Source organism: Microtus pennsylvanicus, chromosome 14, assembly GCF_037038515.1.
Source record: "Microtus pennsylvanicus isolate mMicPen1 chromosome 14, mMicPen1.hap1, whole genome shotgun sequence".
NCBI lineage: Eukaryota > Metazoa > Chordata > Mammalia > Rodentia > Cricetidae > Microtus > Microtus pennsylvanicus.
This window is the reverse complement of record NC_134592.1, coordinates 45,191,316-45,209,295: the sequence shown is the minus strand read 5'-3', so window position 1 is coordinate 45,209,295 and position 17,980 is coordinate 45,191,316. Positions and strand designations below refer to the sequence as shown.

The following is a 17,980-nucleotide window of genomic DNA, read 5'->3' as shown; positions in this document are numbered from 1 at the left end:
CTATTAGCATTTCAACATGAATAAAGTAATTGTACCAAGTGAAGACAGTAAAGCTACCACTCCAAAAGAAGTTTCTAGTATAAGATTCCATTAGCATAAAACTGTAGAAAATGAAGCCTACAGTGATGGCAGATCAGTGACAGTTGGGGGATGGGCAGTGGAAAGGGAGCAAAAATATAGCCAGGAGGAAATTTGGAGCTGAAAGACACACTGTCTTTATTTTCACCTCACTTCTAGCCCAGACTAGTCTAGAACTTGCTTTGTGGCCCATCCTAGTTCTGAATTCAAGAGTGTCCTGCTTTAGAAGCCTAAAAGCCAGGACTACAGAGGTCTGTGCTACCATCCCCAGCTCTTGTTTACTATACTGTGGTTTCACTGATATGTATATATTATAAGAACTTATCAAACTATACCCTTTTAATACATGCAGTTTTTATACACCAACTGTAGTCAGCATAGCTATTAAAGAATACAATATTTAAGGGAGCGTTCTCTTAATCAGGGTAGATAGTCCAGATGCACTATAAAATCAGGAGCCCTCTGTAGTTCCTTGTTTGCTTCTATTTCCCCAGTCTTTTATTCCTAACATACAGGTGAACTCATACCGTATCTCAGCATGTCATTAGAGTCATAGTCCTTTCATAGTAACCTTAAACACACGCTAAAGAGACTCATGGCACTCATGACTCCGCTCATTGAGGGGAGACTAAGAATGTAGTTAAAAGAAATTGGTTTGACTTCATTACATATAGCATAATTTGAAGGGGGAGAGGAGAGAGAAGGGGGAGGAACGGGAAAGAGACAGCATCCACAAAGGGATTTCCTACTCATGTCCTATTCCCACGTCTATTAATAAATAGAGTCAGTCTCTCAGTTGGGTGCCCTCTTGACACTCTCTCAATACATTGGTTTATTGAAAATGTACATAATTATAGACTAGGAATCTGATTCCATTTAGTTTTATAATAGGAGAGAGCTTACCATAAGATAATCAAATGTGTAAGGAAGACTACTAATTGAATCTAAGTTTTTGTCATTAAAAATTCCCAAAATGAAGTATCTGCCATATAAACTATAAGCACCTTCCCATAAGGCAGGCCATTAGTCTATAAAGGAAGCAGAGAACATGAATTAAGTGTTCTTCTGCAGAACAGAAGATGTTTAGATATTTATAGTTCATTACTATTGGCAAGGTAAGGAAAAATAAGCATAAAACTTAAATCAAAACTATAGTTATTTTATAAAAGGACAAATAAAAACTCCTCTTTAACACTTCTATATCTTTTATGTATTAATTTCATAATCTCACTAGGAAATAAACTACATTAAACACCAAAAAAATCTAACAAATTAAGAGAAAAAATTTAAATAGTATTAGGCTGGGAAAATGGCTCAGTGGTAAGAACATTTGCTGTTCAATAATGAAGACCTGAGGTCTAACCCAGGCATAGCTGGATATACCTGTAAGCCTAGAAGTGTGTGGAAAGACATAGGAGGACCACGGGGCTCACCCACTAACAGCATAGCTCCAGGTTCAGCAGAGAGACCTTGTGTCTCAAAAAAATAAAATGAGGCATGATTGAAAATGGTACTCTATACCCTTCTCTGGTCTCTGCACGCATGGGGCACATACTTGCACTAACATGTCTATACAACACACACACACACACACACACACACGGCTTTTTTCCTCCCTGTGAAACCAGAAAATACCGTAATTATTGGATTTGTTTCATTTCATCAAAGTTGAAGAATTTCTAGGCTAATCACCCAACACCCACACTTATCAACACACTACCTAAACAACTATATGGACTCTTTCCCAAGCAATGTGCATACACACAAGGGATAAAGAAAGCCACTTTTGCTAGCCCTTCCTAATCTCCCTCTATCGTGGTATGGTATGCTGTGCCAAACGCAATACATATAAATGTGCTTACATTCTGTAACATTAAAGACATATCGATAACTTCTCACTTAAGTACTTTTTCTCTTCTATTCATTTGACTGTCAAAAACTATATCCTCCTGAGATGCTAGGCCTTAGAAAACAAAGAATATATCTTTAAGAAATACTTCATCATACATTATCTTTCTGTCTTACAGTTTACACTCACAAGTGAGGTGGCTGACATATGACAAGTATTAATCCATTCATTTGAACTAAAATATTAAGTCAGACATTGACAAAGGATAATATGGTAAAGCTGGCTGGTTTGGCAATGACCAGTGGCCTTACTAATCAGGTTATATAGAGATATTTTCCATAAAATGAGTGAGTATGGTAAGCAGAATTCTAAGATCCAAAAGTCCCTATCTTCTGGTATTTATGCTCTGTATGGTCTCTTATGTTTGAGTGCAACAGACCCTGCCAATACAACGGGAGAGCATTTCTATAAGCAGAGAGATGGTTCCATTCCCAGAACTCTGCCCTGGCAGCTCTCAACCACCTGTAACTCCAGCTCCATACAACTGATGCCCTCTTTCAACCTCCACAGTCTCCTGCCCTCATGTGACATACATTTACACATGCATACACACAAATTAAGAAATGTTAAAAAAAATTACACCAATTCTGAAAAAGGTGACCACTGATCAGCTGACCCCGAGTTATCAAAAGGGAGGTTACTGTGGGTGAGCCCAACCTCATCAGGTGAAAACCCTTAAGTGGATGTAGAAATAGGATGAGATGTAGCCAGAGAGGCTGGGGTTTAGCTTAGTAGAGACTGCTTGCTTTACGTGCACAAGGCCTGGGTTCAATCCCCAGTACAAAACAAAAAACATACCAAAATGAATTCCTGTTGAACTTTAACAAACAAACATACTGCCGGGCGGTGGTGGCGCACGCCTTTAATCCCAGCACTTGGGAGGCAGAGGCAGGCAGATCTCTGTGAGTTCGAGGCCAGCCTGGTCTACAAGAGCTAGTGCCAGGACAGGCTCCAAAGCTACAGAGAAACCCTGTCTCGAAAAACTAAAAAAAAAAAAAAAAACATACTATGGTGAACAGCATGTGCCTAGGAATGGGACATGGCGACATGGCCTTTAGAAACTTTGGCTCTGATGCTCTACCTAACAAGGAAATAAACTCTGTCTAAAATCTGTTTGCCCGTAGGCATTTACGTGGGACTGTCCAGAAGAAAAGCGAGAATGCAGCAGTTTTACAGACTGCAGGGTAAGTTCACTCAAAAAAAAATGATGTCTGACTATAAAAATTCAAAAGATAAGTCATGCAACTGTCTGAGGAAAAGGTGTCCACAGAAAAACATAAGGGGCTGCAATGGTTAGAGCGCTGGCTGCTCTTCCAGAGGACCCAGTTCAATTCTCAGCATCCACCTGGTGGCTCACAATGTCTGTAACTCCAATCCCATGGGATACAATGTCCTCTTCTGGCTTCCATGAGCACTGCACACATGGTGTCTACACATACATACAAACAAAATACCCATATTTATACAATAATTTTTAAAAATAGACACAGCTATTACAAAAGTCTTGAGAACACATCCTATATGTCTATATGTTATAGGAACAAGACAATGGGGGTGTGGGCACAGAATCAGACTACAGAGCTATAGTGCTCGTGACGAGGACTTTTATTCTTGAGAAGCAATGGTAGTTTTAAGCAAGAATGCCATGACCTTGTCTCTATAGTACTGAGAAAGTCAAGACTGAGTGGGCCAAGAGTAGGAAAGTGCCATCCAGGAGCTACTTCAATACTCCAAGACACAGGAGCTGCGACCTGGCTCCAGGCGGAAGAGGAGGGTAAGTATGAATTGATGGCTGGAAACAGTTACAGTCTGAAATAGTGCTAAAAGGGCTTGCTAACGTAAGTTGTGTGGTGTGAAAAGAGAATTCAAAAATAACTCAAAAGTTTTCGTTTGAGTGGCTAGAATAATGGAGCATCCATTTATTGACCTGGAACTGTTACATGAAGGAACAAGTTCTTCAGGGACAGAATCTGTGTGGAAATATCACAGAAGAATTTGAAGTTTGATGTTTAGCAGAGGGACTTAAAGCAAAAAACAAAACAAAACAAAAACCCACCTTAACGTAGGGCTAGGGTTAGGATACATTAGCTTGTACAAAGACTTCAGTTCGAGCTGAAATACAAAGAGGAAAAGGGAGGTAGGAGAAGGAAAATGGGAGGAGAGCGATGACAAGGAAATTATGAAACCAGAAGAAACCGAAGTAGTTTGGGAATCAGCAAATGTAGATGATCTATGAGGCACTGCGGCTGAGCAGGACCTCTGAGAGAGGAGAAATAAAGTGTCTTCAACTCTGCGGAGGTCAAAACGATGTGGTTAAGAAGGTAGGCTAGGTAGGCTATCAATACGGAAGACCTATAGAGAGGCGGAGATAGACAGAAAGAGGAAGAGACAGAGAAAACACACCAGGAGGGTTCAAAGTTTTGGAAGTGATTTGTTTGTTTGTTTGAAATGATTTATAAGGCGAAAGAGATCAACTGCCAAATACTGCTAATGGTTCGATTAAAAAAGGACTACGAAGTGTTTTGTTAGGAGTGATTTAATAAAGGAAACTAAAGGCTTCTATATGGGCCCAGGAATACATAGCAGACTGTTGAGAAAGAGAGAGGAGGAAGAGAGGGAGGGAGGGAGGGAGGACAAAGAAGACATGGACCAGCTGGAACTGCCTTAATGTTATTTTCACTTTGTTACTGCATCTCTAAGCATTAAGCTGTGAATTTTAAATATATAACACTTCATACATTTCAAAAAGCTTTCTGCTTTTTACCACATATTTTTATGGAAAGAATTTTTGGTTGTTAATTTTTAACATGAATACATGAAAAAAAATACTAAATCCATTAGTTCCATTAAAATTCCTCCCTTAGTCAAATACGCAGTCTAACATAGGATATAATCAAACTTCTGTTCCCTTGAAAGAAGGGCCATAATTAATATAATAGACATATATTTGATTTATGTCAAGTGGTAACACAGGTAATGCTTTAGATACTCAGCATAAAACATTTTAATGGAATATTATTGCCCCAAATATACCATACTAAAATTAAACTGATAACAGAAAAAGGTTACTAAATCATGGCTGACAGGGAACTAAATGCACCAAGTTAAAATGCATTCCTAATGCTCATCCAGTCAGTTTGGGTCATTATTACTTTGGAATAATTCCAAATGATTCCCGTGGAGTCTATTGTTATAGTCAGTGGCTTTAGAAAATCCAGAACAGGCTTCAAGTTAAAAATTAAAAAAAAAAATTAAATCATAGGATCTCTATTAGTTTCTAAATTTCTTCTTTTTAAAGTGTACTTGATATTTTCATAAGGTCATGCTGCACCACCAGGGTTAATTTCTGTAGTAGATTTTACATACAAGACAATGGACTGTTACAGTTGAGCATCAGCATATATAGCATTGCTCAAAGACAGGAAGATATATGGCTAACCCCTCCCCTCAAAAGAGCTTCACCTGACAGAAGTGGATCGTGGTGCAGCTCGGGGACAGAGAGCTTGTCCGACTTGCACAAACAAAACCTGGAGTTCCATCCCAAATGCCATAGGAAAAATAGAAAAAAAAGAGGGGGCAAGGAAAGAGAGAAGTCTGTTAGGTGGAGGCAGCAACACTGTTGCAAATGTATGAAAGGCCCTGGGGGAAACTCATACACCCATCTCCTGTAATTTGAAGAATGACTTTCCAGCTTCTGTCTTTCAGTTTCTACATAGTATCAGATGTTACAATTTATAGGAAGGATACATGTTTTAGACAAAGTTAAGTATCAAACGTTACAATTTATAGGAAGGATATGTGTTCTAGGCAAAGTTAAGTATCTACCAAACACCAGCAAGTCTCTACAGAAGGCAACTCCCTTCAGGACGCTCCAGGACGGAAGACGGAATACACTGACACAGTATATCCAACACAGTAGCAAGCCTTCCAACTTCCTCACCCAGTATTACAACTCTCCTCCAATACATAAATATGCCTTGAACCGGACATTATACACCAGTGTGGGGTGGACTAAGGTCATGGCAGCTATTCTAATGGTTGAACACTGTCCCTCAAGTACTGCCATCTACACACAGTGAATGGCTGTGACAGTCGGGGCTCCAGAGTGACAGCAAACTGCCTCTCAGGTGAGCAGCTAGTGGAGGAGAGGAGATGGGCAGAGCTGGTGGGCCAGGTAGAAGATCTCAGAACACTGCTTAGGAATGAGAATTGAAGATGACTACTATACTTTGTCTGTTCTTAACTATACTTTGTCTTGAGCAAGTGCATGTTCCTTAGAGGAGGCAGAAGAGTCTGTTAGGGGGGCTGGAGAGATGGCTCAGCGGTTAAGAGCACTGATTATTCTTCCAAAGGTCCTGAGTTCAATTCCCAGCAACCACATGGTGGCTCACAACCACCTGTAATAAAATCTGGTGCCAACTTCTGGCCTGCAGGGACACATGCAGGCAGAACATTGTATACATAATAAATAAATATTTAAAAAGAGTCTGTTAGGACAGCATATTCTTAGGGGATAAGGTGGCCTTTTTACTTTCTTTACTCTCTTTACTCTCTTTACTTTGTCTTTTTTGTGACATGGCTGTAGGCAATTTCCACCGCCTTATCAGTGGGCAGGTGTTGGTGAACTCATCGCCACCATAGGCATTCTTCAGGTATTCATTCCTGTAGAAATGTGGTACTTGCTGGCCACCACCTTGACAATGTGTTGACATCCACTAACGTCAGAAATGGACATGAGGGAAGCTTGAAGTCTTCTACGCCAATGTCCACAGCCCCCTCTCCAGTGTTCCATTAGCCTCTCCTTGAGTTCTCGTTATAAGCAGAGAATTTGGCAAAGATGTCCATTTTAGCAGGGTTTGACACTGAGGGTTTTGGTGAAAGATTTAAGTACCTGGTGGGGTGGAGTGGGGGGGGGGGGCTGATAAAACTTCTTCAAGAAATTCCTCAATCTTATTTACATCCGTCTTGATTTCGTTGTTAAAAGTTGTTATGGTGGGTGGGTCCCTGGAGTCAAGTTTTGCAGGTGCACGGGCTTCCTTTTTAAGTCAATGGTTGTGACATTAAACACAACTCCTTTGGGCCAAAGAATCATGAAGAGCCTCTGTGAAAGGGGCCGTTTCCTATGCTTTCTCCATCACTGGCAGCCTTGACGAAGAGCGATGAGGGGCTCTTTGTCCTTCTTCTTCAGCCCTTTCAGGGGCTTCAACAGGGCTGTGGTGGGATGACCTGAGCAGGACGCCACCGTGGAGGCTGTGGCTCTGGAGCTGCTGGGGCTACAGTGACGTGCTTACTTGCCCCTTTCATTACCTCACACCTCCTGTGGCTCTAGTTTCTGGATTTCACCTGGAGGTGTAATCCTTCCAAAGCCCAGTTATGGCCAGGTTAATCTAATTACTTTGCTACAAGAATGATAACCCTTCAGGACTTTCTACTCTCTGGTGAAAACCTTAACTGGATCTACATATAATCTTACTCTCCTGGTTCAGAAGACAAGCCACTAACTACCCTTCCCTTTGCTGCAAATCTTTTCTTCCACTGTATTTTAATTCATATGCTTTCAGATAACTGCTTGCTAATCCATCTCTCTCAGATGCCCTTACCACAGCCACTCAGAATGTAAGCTTTATGGCAGCAAGACCCTTCCTAGAGCCTCAATATCAAAACTATCACCTGACACATAGAAGGCACTCAGGAATATAGTTGCCTATAATCTCCAGAATTTAGCTTCCTCAAAGATAGTTCCTGGACTGATATACATCAGTGACACCAACTCTACTTTCTCAAGACACCCTATAGGTTTTCTGGAGAGAAAAGATCTGGTGTAGTCTTCTAAAAATGAACTCCAAGAAGCAGCAGCAGGAAGCAAAACGTTAGACTCTAAGAGCCACAAATGCATTTCCTAACCTCCTTTACCTTACCACATACTATTTTACCACACACTATTAATTAACCCAGACATTTTCTCACATCACTAAGATCAAACTGTCACAGAGTGGGAAGGTCAATAGTTAACCCAAATCAACTTAGACCCAGGAATTCAAGCAATTCTATCTCCCTCTTATATTGGAAACTACAGATGATAAGACAATAGACATTTTCTTCTCCATGGCTAGCCTGATAAAATCATACAGAAACGTACTAATCAAAAGAAATGTAAGAGACTCAAAACCTTGATTAAGTGATCTTAAGGCAAATTTTCTATATAAAAGGTGCTAATTTATCTCACCAACTACCAAATAGCACGTGCACAAGGTGTCAAGAGCATTTAAACACAAAAGTAATAAACTGCATTTACAAGTGGACCATGTTCTTCTATTGCCCTCAAGTAATATGATAGCTTCGCTGTTCTTAGAGAGTGTGGCAAAGGCATTTATAAAGTTCCTGGCTCTTTTAGGGATGATACATAATTTAGCAACAATGTTAACAATCCATATATCATCCATTAGTAGTCATTTTGTCCGCTTATAACTGTGTGCTTTTAATGACCTAGGTGAAGCTTCCTTTCTAAAGGTAAAGACAGGGCTGGGAGTGTTGATCACTGGTGGAAAATAGATAGATAGATAGATAGATAGATAGATAGATAGATAGATAGATAGATGGGGGGGGGCAAGCACAAGGGTTAAATCTCAGCACCAAAAACTTTTTAAATAAAAAGCAAACAAAAATTCATTTCTACTTCCAAAATTACTTCTTATAAATTCATTTTTCGACCTCTGTGTTTTACACAGTAAAATGAATACTTGATGCTTTTATTAAAGAAACTGTGGAATTTTGTCCATTTTTATTTTTTTATTTTTTATTTTATTTTATTTTGGGTTTTTCGAGACAGGGTTTCTCTGTGGTTTTGGAGCCTGTCCTGGAACTAGCTCTTGTAGACCAGGCTGGTCTCGAACTCACAGAGATCCACCTGCCTCTGCCTCCCGAGTGCTGGGATTAAAGGCGTGCGCCACCACCGCCCGGCTTTTGTCCATTTTAAAAACTTTTATATATATGGGGGTATTTGTGCCATGGAGGAGTTGGTTCTCTCCTTCCACCAATGTTGTTTTTTTTAAGTCAGCATTTTTATATTTTCGTATCATTCTTTCAAGTGACTACATCACAAAATTGCTGTCACCCTTGCACAAGGGTCATGCTAATGTCTGTATTCCAGTTGGTTTTACTTTTCTCATTTAGAAAAAGTATGTATATGTGTGTGTAAGTGGGGATGTGCACATGAGTGCAGGTGCTGTAGAGGCCAGAAGAGGCTATCAGGTCTCCTGGAGCAGGAGTCACAGGTCCACATGAGTCAAGTCCTCTACAAGAGCAGTGAGCACTCTTAACTGCTGAGCCATGTCCCTAACTACTGCCACCGCCTCCACCATCACCACTTCTTCCTCCCCCTTCTCTTTTACTGTTTGTTTGTTGTTTGAAATAGTGTCTCACTATGTAGCTCTTGTTGGCCTGAAACTTGCTCTGTAGAGCAGGCTGGCCTCGAACTCACAGAGATCCACCTGCCTCTGACTCCCGAGTGCTAGGTGTGTGCCACCACTCCCAGTGTTTGTTTTTACATCTTAAAAGTAACTTTCATTAAATTCACTAATTTTATGCATTGTTCCAATTTTAGTGTAAGCGCTGCAGAAATGAACAAGCCTTTCATTTCAAGTTGACACTGATAATTTTGCTAAATATGCACAAAAACGTGCACACTCAGTATTCATTTCTTTAAATTACTTAAAACTTGAAAATAAGCAAAACCGAAGCAAAAACAAAAACAATGCTAGACACTTTTCAGTGTGGTACTTAAGTTTTTATTACTATCTACTAACTAGTTTATTTAGCAAGTCTATCAGATGAATTTATAGAATTCTGGCTCGTCAAAATGCAAATAATTTCTATCTAGTGGAAAGGATAGCCAAAGCTTACTCTTTTATGTTCTTAATTAGAGTATTAACTAATTTTATATCTAATCCAATGGTTTTAATATTCCTTCAGTGAGTATCCTATAAATACCCAAATGGTCATAGGAATGGCTTTGACATCTTACTAGACCTTTCATTAAATAAAAACACTGACGGCTGGGGATATATGGGCAAAGTGCCTACCCAACTATGCTGGAAGCCCTGAAATCTGTCCCAATAGTGGAGCAGGAGGATCAGAAGTTCAAGGTCATCCTCCATTACTGGCAATTTTGAGGACAACATGGGCTATGTGCACCCCTCTCTCAAAATAAGTTTAAATTACTGACACGTGTTCATCTACATTGTGAATGAAAGTCATGATTTCACCTTTCTGAAATGATCTGGTGACTTCACCAAAATGTAGAAGTAGACTAATCTGACTGAGCCAGCCCTCCCCCTACACACACACACACACACACACACACACACAGAGAGAGAGAGAGAGAGAGAGAGAGAGAGAGAGAGAGAGAGAGAGAGAGAGAGAGAGAGAGGGAGGAGAGGGGGGGGAGGGGCAGGGAGGGAGAGGGAGGAAGGGAGGGAGGGAGGGAGGGAGGGAGGGAGGGAGGAAGAGAGAGAGAGAGAGAGAGAGAGAGAGAGAGAGAGAGAGAGAGAGAGAAACTCCTTACAGAAAAATGATCAAAAGTTCTCATTTATATAACCCCAAACCTTCAAAACAGAATTTTGGGTCTAGATATTAAATACCTTTAGATAACAACTTTACTTCTAAAAATTCATCTTTGAGCTGGGTGTCGTGGACCCCTTTAATCCCAGCACTGGGGGTGTGGGGGCAGAGATGGGTGGATCCAGGTTCAAGGTCAGCCTGGTCTACAACGTGAGTTCTAGGACAGCCAGAGCTGCACAAAGAAACTCTGTCTCCAAAAACCAAAGTAAATAATAACAATAATAAATTCATTTTGTAGTCTTAGAATCTGGCATAGTATCAAATACTTCAAGTTGTGTTCAACGGATGTTAAATGACCACATAAAGTTAGAATACTTTAAACAATATAAAATATGAATCTGTATCAACAAAATTTTTCTAAAAATTAAATGTTTTCCATGGGTGTGTACTTCAATCCCATAATGCTAGCTTAGCAAATCACTATTAACTTTTCTTAACATTCACCAGAGAAAACCAAATTCTCATAGATGTTTTCTTTCCATTACTATGAAGTAATACATTGCCTACAGAGTACCTGGGAAACCAACAGGACACATAACTGCACAGTAGTGGGACCAAAGCAGAAGACTAGGGCTGGGTGTTACTTCTGGTTTGGTTTCTGACCTAATCTGAAATTTTAAATTTGTGTTTGTGCATCAAGGATTATATAGAGTCTAAGACACCCTTTGCTGTCAAAAGTACTAATGGGTATATTCTTGCATCGCATGCCGACACGGGTCTAGTGATAAAAGCATCTGCCATTCTGTGAGGCAGAAGGGCTAATGACTAGCTAGGTATTTCCCCCTTTGCTTTTATTTCAAGACAGAGTTCATTATCACTACCTAACATGCTTTCCATTTCCACCTAGTTCTTTAAATTGACAAGACTTGGTGTGCACCCCCAAGGAAACCAATAAACTCCTCCTCTTGAGAATTATGTCAATGGAAAATTCAAAATTCTGAAAGTACAAGGTAATGTTTTTACCATTAAAGTGTCTTTCCGTTCCTAGAAATGCATGATGAGTTATTGTTCAAGTGTGGTTGCTGTTGTTGCTGCTGCTGGTGTGTGTGTGTGTGTGTGTGTGTGTGTGTGTGTGTGTGTGTGTGTGTGTGTGAGAGAGAGAGAGAGAGAGAGAGAGAGAGAGAGAGAGAGAGAGAGAGAGAGAGAGAAGAGAGAACAACTTTTGGAATCAACTTTTGGGCATGAACTCAGGTAATCTGGCTTGCGAAAAGAGTACTTTTACTCCCTGAGCCATCTTACAGGCTCCCTCAAGTGTGGAGTTTTAACTAATTAGAATTTATTATTACTTTAAAGTGTGTGCGTGCAAGAGAGAGACAGAGAGACACAGAGAGATGGGAATCCTGCATGAAAGCCAGGACAACTTTTTGGAGCCAGTTCTACCCTACCACCTTTATGTGGGTTCCAAGAATGAAAGCTCAAAGCCACCAAGCTTGTTTTGTTGGACATCACCCTTTCCTTGCTCAGCCTCCGGCTGGCCTAGAATGTTGGCTTGTTTTATTTTTTATTTTAATTCTTGATGATTTTGCAGAAAAGGCAAACGTCTCAGGAGCTGCCCTTGTTCAGGACGCAAGACTGCTAACCCTGAGCCCATGTGTCCGACTTACAAAGAGACCTTAACGACAGCAACAGAAACCACTGTGTAATTTAACTTCAGAAAAGACCGACACCAACTAGTACAAGGCATGCATCCTAGCAATGCAACCAAACTTCAAAAGATTGATTTGCCTGAGCTGCCCCCGACTGTCCCTTAAAGGTGACTACAAGTTCTCAAAGCTGTGAAGAAAGTGACCAAATTTTGTGAGGCAGTCCCTGTATTCAGGTAAGACTTCTGCAGTAAGTGGACAGGCGCTTTAGATTCACCTCAAGGGCTGGAAAACGAATACTATGACTCACTGACACTTCACACATGTGAAACACACATCCATATTACCAAAAAGAAAAAAAGAAAAAAGAAAAGCACTACCTCACAAGCGAACGGGCAACCTTGGCAAGCAAACCTCCCGAGGCGAACACCCTCCCTCCCCCCCCACTGCAAAGAACTTAATTAAAAGAAGTTCCTCGGTGCGAAACTGCATTTGTTTTTGAAACTAAAAAACCAGCGGGACTTTGTCTTGCCCGAATCCAGCCTGAGGACAACAAATTGGTCAACGGCGGAAGTTGCCTGACGAAATGCCTGCAACATGAAATCCAGTTTTATGATCATAACAAAACCTTCCTTCCGGGACCAGGCCAAAAATTGAAAAGAAAAGTTGAGCAAACGTCCTTCGGGATGCAACAGGCAATTCTGAGCACCCGGCGCCCGGCTAGAGAAAGCTCGACCCGGGGACCCGGTGCGGGCGAGCCGTGCACCCCGTTACAAGTTCTGCGGGCGAGCGGCCGGCCCACCCAGCCCGCCGGCCCGCGCGCGCCACCTCCCTCGGCCCCAGCACTGACCTTCCGCAGGGCCGGGACCAGCAGTCCCCGCCATTTCGGGCTGTTTTCTTCGCTGAAGAACTCGTAGGGCTGCGGCGCCTGCTGCATGGCCCCGGCCGCAGCGCCTCCGCATCGGAGGCCGGCGCGGTGGCCTGACAGGCAGGGCGCGGGTCGCCTCGCCTCGCCTCGCCTCGCCTCGCCGCGCCCGGGCCGCCGCCTCCCGCCCGGGCCGCCGCTCCGGCCGAGCGCTCGGGGGCGGCGCCGGCGGGCGGGCGGGCGGGCGTTCACCGAGGCTTGGCGGCCCCGCAGCCCCGAGGAAGCGCCCCGCTGTCCCCGCGGCTGGCCGGACGGCTCCTCCTCCTTTGTCTGGCTGCGCAGCCCGGAGTCCCGGCGGCCTCGCCCCCGCCCCGACTCCCGCTACGGCCGCGGCGGGCGGACAGCGGCGGCCCGCAGTGTCCTCATCGCCTCCCCCACCCTCCGCGCAGCCGACGCCGCCCGGCCGGGCCCGCCCGAGTCACCTCCAGAGGGCCCTCGGGGCCGAGCGGGCGCGCGTGTCCGGCGTGCACGGCGCTAGCCGTCGCCGAGCCCCGGGGTCCCAGCAGCCGTGGCCCGGCCCCACGGCCCGGCGCTCGCACTCCCGAGTCTAGGGAGAAGGCCGGCACGGAGCATGCGCGCCGCGGAGCGGGCCGAGGCGCCGGGTGCGGGGCCCGGGGGCCGGGAGGGTAGCCGGTGTCTCGTGGGAATGTGCGCCGCCGGGCGGGGTGGGGGCTGTTCCAGACACACTCCGCGGTCTGAGTCCTGCCAGACTAGCCTGATTCGGTGCCGCTCTGGGCAGCCGTGACTGTAGCACTGGGAGGCGGTACACGGATGTGGGGAGAGAAGGACATTTGTCTGCTGGGATATTTAATTTGTGCTCTACATGGCTCCTCTATATACTTGGGAGACGGTAGCTGTTTCATAAAATCACGTTTGTGGGGTCCTGGAGGGCGTTTTAGCGCGCGGTTTCAGGGACAGTTCGAGGCATTTCACCTAAGTGTATCAAAAAGGGTAGCTTCATAAAACTTCCAAATCTAGTCCTTTTGTTAACCAGGTCCTTCAAATCTTTTCCACTTCAGGTTCTATAGAACCCAGATCCTGCGATACAGCCATACTAATTAGCGCCATAAAAGAGCCTCTGACCCTAAGCCTTTCTGAGTCGAAGAGGCACGAACTCAGGAAACTTTTTCCTTAGCCCAAATTTCATCCCACCAAAGTTGCTGAACAAATTGCTCCCAAGAGGCAAACAGTCAAGCAAGCACCCAGCCACCAGCAGCGAGGAAGGGAACGGAAGAACGGACTGTAAAGATAGTTTATGCCATAATCTCAGTTCCAGAATCCGTAGCTGAGCAGTGTTCTCCCAAACATACATTTTGTCTCCACAAAGAAAGGTAGATTTTTTTTTGTTTTTTTTAATGTAAGTATCCACTGTGTCAAAAATGCCCTCTGGGCTATCGAGGTAAAGGCACGGGCTGCACACGGCTGACTGACACCCAAGTTCTATTCTTGGAACCCACACGAAGGAGAAAAGAACCCACTCCTCAACATCTCAAATGTGGCATGCTCCCCTCGCCGCCCCCACCTCATGCGCGCACACGCACGCACAATAATAATAAAAATTTTAAAGGTCTTCTAATAAATGGCCACGTCCACATTCCCATGTACTAAATACACTCTGTTTTATAGAGCGTCCTTAATTTTCCCTACAGTTCCCAGACCCCAGCTATGAAACAGGAGACTATCAAATTATCAGACTGCGATTATATTTTCTCATAGGAAAGTCATTGGTAGGAAGTTTTATTCTTGGCAAAGGATACTGGAAGGTTCCTCTGGGCCAAATCTGACCTGGAGATACTTTTTTTTTCCAAACCAGTATTAAAATTTTTAAACTGCTATTACCATTTTCAACAGCTTACTTTTTAAAAGTGTATCTCCAGCGTCTTTCCATAAAGATCTGGCAACGCCGTGGCCTACTGCATCTGTGCGAAGAAGCAGCCAACAGGCGGCAGAGAGACTGTCCTCTTTCCCCAAGTGTGCCACCCATTTCCAGTTGGCTATCCTCCCTCTCTGGCACTCTTCCCCTTTTATGTAACCTGCCGAGTCTCCGCAGGCATCTGCCCTGTGATCTCTGGGCTTGGCAAACAGAAATGTGATCCACGTGATGTGGAGGATCCAAGAATGACACCGGGAAAGTTTCTCAACTAGATGAGTGGCCATTTAAAAGCAAACAACAACAAAAACCGTTGAATCCCTATCTCACACTCTACACAGCCAAAAAAGAATCGCAATATGTCAAAGATTCACATGTACAAAAAAGGGTTATGACCTAAAAGCAAATAAAGAAAAAAAAACTTTTATATGACACAAAAATCTAGAGTGATAGATCTATTTCTTAATGCCTAGAAAAAAATCCCACAAGCCCAACTATAAGGCAATAATAATAAACTAGGAAAAAAACACAATCGTAGCAATTCACTTTCTGAGTTGATTTCCCTAATCTATAGATGTGATCCTATGAATTAATAGGATTAAGTCCCAAGGGAAAAAAATGATGGAAAAAAATAAACCAACCAAAACAATGAAAAAAGCTATCTCACAGAAAAAGGAAATGCGTATTTCTTAAATATCAATACTAAATTTCATTCATATTGGGAGAAATACAAACTTATACTGTTGCCATTGTCCTGTGAGCTCAGAAAGCTTAGTGATAATGATAGCGAAGACGTGAGGAAACAGGAGCTCACTGTTTCCCATCAAGGACAAGCTACGTGACACCTATCAAAGTTCCAAAGGTACACAACTATTGACCTAGCAAATTCCAGAAATATGTCCCGGAGACATACTTGCTTGTCTGTGAAATCACTAAGGGGCAAGGTTATCCATGCAGTGTTATTATAGTCATACACACACACCATTTTACAGAATACTAGGAATATGGTATTGTAATAAATGATAGCAAGTCAAATACTGTTATATATTTTAAAGATTTATTTTTATTGTAACTATGAGTATTTTTTCTTCGAATATGTATGTGTACCACATGCTAGCCTGGTGCCCACCGAGGTCAAGAGGACTTTGAATTTCTCGGAAATGGAGTTAAGGATGGTTGTGAGCCACTATCTGGGTGCTGGGAACCAAACCAGAGTCCTCTGCAAAAGCAGTAAGCACTCTTATTTGTTTGTTTGCTTTATGGAGACAGGGTTTCTCTACGCAGCCCTGGCTGTCCAGGAACTCCTCTTTTGTCTATTGGCGGAGGCCGCTCATTGGTTCCCAGCTGTCCAAAACCAAAATAATCACTGAGAAACTATATTATTTGCAGTACTGTTTGGCCAAGAGCTTAAGCATACTGCTAGCTAGCTCTTATATCCTAAACTAATCCATTAATCTGTGCATCACCACGACGTCATGGGCTACCAGCCAAGTTTTGGTGGGCTCTGGCGGAGGCATCTGTCTCCTGTAGCAGCTACATGGCATCTCCCTGACTCTGTCTACTCTCTCTCTCTACATCTCTCTTTGGATTTCCCACCTGGCTTTACTCTGTTAAGCCATTGGCCAAAAGCAGTTTTATTCATTAACCAATAAAAAGCAACACACATACAGAAGGACCTCCCACACCAGTTGTCCAGGCTGACCTCCAACTCTTAGAGATCCGCCTGCCTCCCAAGTGCTGAGATTAAAGGCGTGCGCCACTACTACTGGGCACAGTAAACACACCCAACTGCTGAGCAGCTGCTCCAGCCTCCCTATGTAAGGCTTTAAAAATAAATAAATAAACAAGCAAACAAACAAATAAATAAAAACCAGGCTTCTGGAAAACATTCTCCAAGACAGCTTCAAAGTAAAAATAGTAATATGCAGACTGATACCACTTGTGTTTCTTTAAGTAGGTGGCATTTTATGTGTGTAAATATAATTCCTACAAGGTAACACAGGATTCTTTGTTAGCACAAGGATGAAAACCAGGTGGCAGGAACAGAGGCAGAATTTTCACTTAGAAGTTTTGTAGCATTAGAATTTTCATCCTAATGAATGTATCGTTTATTCATGCCGTTAGGCCATCTTTTAAGCATTTCTGTAGTGGGTCTCTGTGTGTGAGACCCTGCACTCGGCCCATCCTTGTGTAAAGAGACAACCTCGAAGAGTCGGTTCTTTCCTTCCAGCCCATGGGCCCAGGGATCAAACTCAAGCTGCCAGCCTTTCCTCCAGCCCTGACTAAATCGTTTCTAATGAACAATTTTCAGTCAGAACAAAAACTTTTGCTTCAAGCATTAAAATAGAAAATATTAAAATATATACTATAAAGGGGTACCTGGATATGTAACAAAAATCTCAACACGAACTTGACCTTAAAGGCACTAATTACATAGTAATGATTTTGTCTATTTAAAAAATTTTCAAAACAAAATTTAGAAAAATAAAAGAATTTTCAAAAAAATGAATTTTGGAAAATAACTTAAACGTCCCAAGGGCATTTTTTATTTTGAAAGATAGTTAAATATTTTTACTACCAATATTCTCCCACAGAAAAAATTCTCAAGGATTTATTTGACATTTCTCCTATTTATCATTTCATACTTCCTCAATTTACTCCAAGTTACAAGTGCTGCCAGTCGGTAGCCAGCCAGAGCAACCCCACAGGGAGGAATGTTACTGTTGCTCACTTCCATGGTTCCCTGCACAGCTGTAGTCCACTCACCGCCAAGGCATGAAAGCATCCTTCCCCTGTGACCTTCACTGGATGCTCAGGCTTGTCAGAAACATAGCCCCCTGAAAGAGGCTGATGTCAAAAATGTTTTCCCAGCAGCGACTATAATTTGCTTTTTAGTTAATGAAAATATATGAAAATATATCAACTTTCCCTCCCAACCCCCCCCATTCTCTCCACAATCATACTCTTTTGTTCTTTAATTATTATTTTTACATACA

The 17,980-nt window shown here is 42.7% G+C and overlaps 1 protein-coding gene across 5 annotated transcripts in view; it reads right to left on the bottom strand.

Moving 5' to 3' along the window:
- The window catches only part of Sos2 (SOS Ras/Rho guanine nucleotide exchange factor 2), a 103,215-nt gene extending 88,188 nt beyond the window's left edge, over nucleotides 1-15,027 (bottom strand). For 4 of the 5 annotated variants that reach the window (XM_075948226.1, XM_075948227.1, XM_075948228.1 and 1 more), the window contains exon 1: nucleotides 13,040-13,187. In XM_075948226.1, the coding sequence (XP_075804341.1) occupies nucleotides 13,040-13,126 (87 nt within the window). In that variant the 5' untranslated portion in view covers nucleotides 13,127-13,187. Of the gene's footprint in view, nucleotides 1-13,039; nucleotides 13,188-14,970 lie in introns of those variants that run through there. The other variant, XM_075948230.1, reaches the window with a different exon arrangement.
- Nucleotides 15,028-17,980: the final 2,953 nt, after the last annotated feature.